General features: G+C 37.9%; 1 protein-coding gene across 4 annotated transcripts in view; it reads left to right on the top strand.

Moving 5' to 3' along the window:
• The first annotated feature begins 2234 nt into the window (after positions 1 to 2234).
• LOC103396958 (AP-3 complex subunit sigma-1-like) overlaps positions 2235 to 5843 on the top strand; it is a 14798-nt gene continuing 11189 nt past the window's right edge. For 3 of the 4 annotated variants that reach the window (XR_003048769.1, XR_003048768.1, XM_025052695.1), the window contains exon 1: positions 2239 to 2873. Coding sequence is in view for 2 of the 4 variants with exons in the window: in XM_025052695.1 (XP_024908463.1) it covers positions 2805 to 2873 (69 nt within the window). In the remaining 2 variants the exon portion in view is untranslated. Of the gene's footprint in view, positions 2874 to 5843 lie in introns of all 4 variants that reach the window. The other variant, XM_025052696.1, reaches the window with a different exon arrangement.

Genomic DNA, 5843 nt, shown 5'->3' on the forward strand with positions numbered 1-5843 from the left:
AACAATACACCCCAAAACAGCTCTGAACATAAAACACTAAATTGGAAAGTGATAAGCAGGTTGTAACATAGGAGGAAAGACATTAAAAAAGACAGCTAATTTAGATGTTGTAGATAATGGTTAACTCTGATAACCATAAACACCATAATGCTACAGCTCTAATCGGAAAAAAGTACTGCAGCATTTGTACTGCAGTGCCATTGTTTAAACTCTGCACACAACACAGTATTTGTTATGGTCTGTGCAAAGTTGATTTATACAGAAGTCTGCTAAGAATACTGCAACACAGTGGAGCTAAACCAATTGCAGCACAGTGAGGTAAGTGAAGTATACTAACTATGGTGTGAGATCACTGTTATATGTACAGTATTGCAGTCCCGAACACTATGAACATTAGATAGATTCATATTTATATCATATTTTATTTTATATATAAAACTTCCATAAAATGTCATAAATATGTTACATATGTTATGATATGTGGTGCTTTGGCCCAGAGGCAATGTTTCTTTCATTGGTGTGTGTTAAGATGTTGTAAATACATTTACTGAATCTTTAGAATATATTCATTGTATTAAGTTTCCATATCAATTTATACTGTTATTGAATGCTGTTATTGTGCTGTACTAAAAGGAAAAGTGCTGAAGACAGGTGTGCATGCTGGTGGATTACATAACAATATGATATGGACAGCACTCAATCAAATTTCAATCAAATTTTATTTATATAGCCCACATTTACAAAACACAGTTTGTCACATGGGGCTTCACAGGGTTGGTAACATCCTCTGTCCTTAGACCGTCAGCCAGGGTAAGGAAAAACTACCGAAAGAGAAACCCTTTCAACAGGGAGAAAAGAGAAAGGTAGAAACCTTAGGGAGAACCACAGGTGACGGATCCACTCCCTGGACGGACAGACGTGCAATAGATGTTATCAGAACATACATTGTACAAATACATAAAAACCAATGAAGAAAAAAAAGCTGCAGTAGTGGTAGTGGCAGTAGTCCTGTGCTCCTCCTGTTCACCGGTGGCACCGAGATCTCATATTTGATTTTTATTTGATTCATTGTGTGTTAGGAAACTGGGGTATGAACTAACAGCATATTTTACAGTCCTAACAGAAAAAGTTTCCTGACAGTGTGGAACCCCAGGGTTCACGTCCTGGGCAAGATCGAATCCCGGTTAGGGTGGTTGGTACCTTCCAGTGGACTCACCACCTGCAGGAAGGTTCAGGGGGGTTGGTACGATGCAGTGTGATTTGGGTGGCGACTGCTGCCCCCACGACCCGGTAATGGATAAGCGGATGAAAATGGATGGATGGATGGATGTTATGATATGTGTAGTATGTAGTACACAGGATGTATAATGAAATATAAAGTTCTGTGACTGTACTGTTTGATTTTTTTTAAATGAATTACAGAGTCCATCATACAGATGGAGTCACAGTCAGTGCTCCACCCAAAAGTCTGGAGAAGAGGACAGATGCTACGGGAAAACTCACCGTGTGGAGCAGGGCTGTTATAGAGCACATATGGTAAAAGTAAAATGTGTGTTTACTCTTACATGCAGCTCTGGATCTTTTGCAGATCTTTATCTAAGGAACCCAAAGTAAACAGTTCTAAAGGTCCAGAATATTCGTGTTGCTGGTTGCCTCAGATAAAATTCCAAATTACAGTTGTGTTCCAGAAAATTTTGAAATGTGTTCTTTGGCAAAGGGGAAATCTTTTTTGGCTGCTCTTTTGTGTTTTTGGGCAGCATTAGAAGAAGATAATCTTCTTTGCATCAGAACCAAAGCCAGGTTTCCCTGAGTTGCCACATCATCAGTAGTGGGTATACCTTTACTCTATCTTGTGGCAGAAATATGTAATTAAAAAACTTTAAGTTGAGAGTTAAGTGTATTTTATTTTGTGGTCTAGAATATAATGCAGAGTGTTGATTCTAATAGTCTACCTAGTTCTAAAGCAAGGCTGATGAAAAATGGCTTTCCGAGGAACTGGACCTACCTGATACCATATGCATTCAGAACTAAACCAGTAAAAAAAAGAGTTATAAATTGCTGTAAATTATTTGTTTTTTATAGTCATGTATCATTTACTCTTTACTCTCATACTCATTATGTTATTTTACTATTTTTTTATCTGGGTATGTTGGTAACTAATAATTTTGGAATGTATTTTTCTAGCTACTACTACATACGTTGACATAGATTAGATCATCATATTCAAAGTTATTGCTTCAGATCTCAACTTCTTCAAAAATAATTTAAAACACTACACTTGAAACAAATTTGTTCTATTCTCGTTGAACAAAGGACATTGAAATTACAATTGATTAAGTAAAAATTAAAATAAATTAGGTTTGCTATGTCGTCACTGCAATAACTTTTCGGGTCCCTCACTTTTAGCGCCACTGGATTGAGCGATTAATTGTTCATACAAACGAGAGCACTGAAATAAACAAAAATACGGGCGGTATTTTAAACTACTCATCTAAAATCGATATGCGTTATTTTCTAGCTTGTGATGCGCAGCCTCGGGCGGAGGGATGAGATTTGGGCCATCGTGGCTGCCGTAGCAGGAGAAGGAGGAGGAGGAGAGCATAAATGGTTCTTTGACGTGGAAAATTTCCGTGAAGTGAGTAACAGCAGCTGCCGCATTCAATTCCACGTTCTCCCACATTCATCTCAAGTCATAGACGGGGTTTTCCGGTGTGTCCCGGTCAGTCGTGGGTTCAGGGCAGGAAACAGACTCCAGTCTCCGTCCGACTGAGGCCTCGCTGGTTCCTCGCCTCCTACCTACAGTCATGATAAAAGCCATTCTTATGTTCAACAACCATGGCAAACCAAGGCTTTCCAAATTCTACGAGCACTATGTAAGTAACCTGATTTACTGGGTGTTGATGAAATGTATTTATGTGTTCATATTTTATAGAAGTATGCAACATATATAATCATGTTTTAAAAGATCATAAGAGATAAAGTTATATGCGCTAAAAACATATAACCTGCCTAAAATATAAATATGCTGCTTGTGGAAAATATAAAATGTATTGCATTTAAACATGCTTTGGAAAATGTGCAAATATGTAATCTGTGTGGAAGCATAAGCATGCTGCTTGGATCCTGCAATATAAAATACACAGACACTCTGAAACAGGAATTAAGGTAAACTCAGGATGTGTAGTGAAACATCTGATGCGACAGGATAGGCCTTGACCCTGGGTTAGAAGCTCAGGAGGTGTACGTGACAATAACCAGGTCTTGAGCTGAAGCCAGTGTGAGTGTGGAAAACAAAGAACAATAAGATCGTTTATCAAATATGATAACAAACAGGATGTCAATCTGACGTGCAACATCTGTGTATTTTGGGCAAGGGTCTGCTAATAAAAAGAGCCTGATCTTGTGAAGGGGCAGAATTCAGCAGTTAGTCTTCTGACTCTCCGTTGGATCCTCCCTGTGCACAGGCGAACTCGAGCAACGACTTTTGTCTTTTCTTTGTACTTTATGAAAGTTCTTGGTTAATACCGTTTGAGATCGATCAGCGAATCCGGGGTGGCAGAGGGCCACGACATGGGGAATTAACAGTTACACCATACATTATAAGTACTGTTTAACCTTCCTCTTGTGTTAGGGTCGGCACGATCCGTTTTATTTATGCATCAAGGCTTTTTGAATTGTCAGGAACCTCTACTTCAACAAGATAAAGCAAAATATATATATATATATTTTTCTCACTAAATTATAAAATGCTCTGGTGGAAATTATGACCTTTGTGTTGTTAGGGTATTATAACGACCCAGTTATAATAATACAATTATAGAGCAATAATTAGAGCCAAAATTGAAATCATAAATGCACTGTCAGCTGACACACTGACAGCCAGCTCCTCTCCTAATCATGTGACCTTTAGGGGATTCTGATTTTGCGTGGTTTTTCAGTATACCTCCACAAAAACAAAACTAACAAAGATGGGCATGTCCAGAGATGTAAAGTGAATTCACGCATTTGAGTGGCCATTTGACTTGAGTGCACATTTACAATTTACAGCATGCAAAAATTAGGTTCTGGCCAAGTTCTGGATCATGTCTTTGGTGAAAATGAGGGAGAGGACACAGAGCAGCATAGCGATTCAGATGAGCAGGTTTCTGAGGAGGAAGACAATGTGGAGTATCATCCAGAAGACACAGACAAATCTGATGAGTCAGATGAGGAGGTCACTGGTGCTGATGCTGCTCCTGCTTAAATATTCAAGCCAAAAAATCTTTTAGAGCTCAGTACCTCATGATGTACATGGCAGGGCAGCTGCTGCAAATGTTATCAAAATTAACCCTGGAATCACAAGGTTTGCTGTGACCAGAGTCAGTGACATCGAGACATGTTTTGAGCTATTTATGCCATTGTCACTAAAAAGAATCATCATTACTATGATGAACCTTGAAGGAAAAAAAAGTCCATGGGGACATGTGGAAAGACATTGATGAGGAATACCTGGATAATTTAATTGGTGTTCTTCTTGCTGGAGTGTACAGATCCTGCAGTGAAGCCACTGATACTCTATGGGGCGCATCGACAGGCAGAAATATTTTCTGGGAAACAATGTCACTTCAGACATTTGAAATGATATCAAGAGTCCTCAGATTTGACAACAGAGAGACCAGAGTGAGATCTGACAAGCTTGCTCCTATTAGTGATGTCTGGGAGAGATGAGTGCAGTTCTGTTGCTGGAAAAAAATCCTTTTTTTGCCTTTTCTTGATGTAAATATATATGGGTCGAAATTGACCCGTAACACCATAGATGTTACTTTAGTTATTAATATTAAAATGAAAAAAAACAAACAAACAAACAAATTTATTCAAAAGATGTGTTCTATACCCCTCAGTAATAGTCAGGTAACACAACAACCTTTTATTTATTAATATGATTCTCTTGAGGTTCATTTTACCATTTTTTAAAATTTTAAATCGAGTGGTATACTGACAGAAAAAGGCCCAGAGGCCCACACCAAAAGTATTAAAATCAATATTTTCATGGATAAGGAAGCCAAACAAGGTAACCAAGAGATGAGAAACAAATTGGATGATAGCTTATTGTTTTTAGTGTATTTTATAGCCAAACAAGGTAACCAAGAGATGAGAAACAAATTGGATGATAGCTTATTGTTTTTAGTGTATTTTATAGCTAATTTAATACATGGGTCAAAACCAAGCCATTAACATAAGAGATGATACCAGAAAGCTAACACAAGAGGAGGGTTAAATTCACTTTCCTGTTTGTATCTCTAAAAGAGTTATACACCGGGGAAGACATAGATATAAATCTAGTTTAATAAAAACAAATTATTAAGCAGAAATTAAATACACTATACATAAAAATGGGGGAAGGTTTTCCAGTCACAGACTATAGTTGCATTGGGTTTGTCTATGTTATAAAGGTGTCTTTGCAACTGATTTCTTATTATAGTTACATTTTCCAAAGTAGTACTGGTCCATGTCAGTATCCTTTGATTTTCTTCAGTACAACCTGATTTGTCCGACACATTAATTTATAGATGATGATGCAAAACTCAACCCACCAATAGGAAGCAAAAGGTCACTGAGTGATGTCGTCGATGCATTGTTGAGTGGCTGGGAAAAGAAAGCTCGGCTCTCATAAACATGATGCTTAAATCTACATAAAAGTGTGTATGACAGGTTAAGCCCGTGGTTCCCAAAATGGGGGGTGTAGTGCAGTTGCAGGGAAGGTACAGCAACTGCAGTGGGAAAATTGCACAGATTCCAATCAAGAAATTTGTAGGAATTTTAAGAAGTTGTTGTTTTTCACACTAATTCCACCAAGCCAAACT

Source organism: Cynoglossus semilaevis, chromosome W (genome assembly GCF_000523025.1).
Source record: "Cynoglossus semilaevis isolate Cse_v1.0 chromosome W, Cse_v1.0, whole genome shotgun sequence".
In the NCBI taxonomy this organism is placed as follows: domain Eukaryota; kingdom Metazoa; phylum Chordata; class Actinopteri; order Pleuronectiformes; family Cynoglossidae; genus Cynoglossus; species Cynoglossus semilaevis.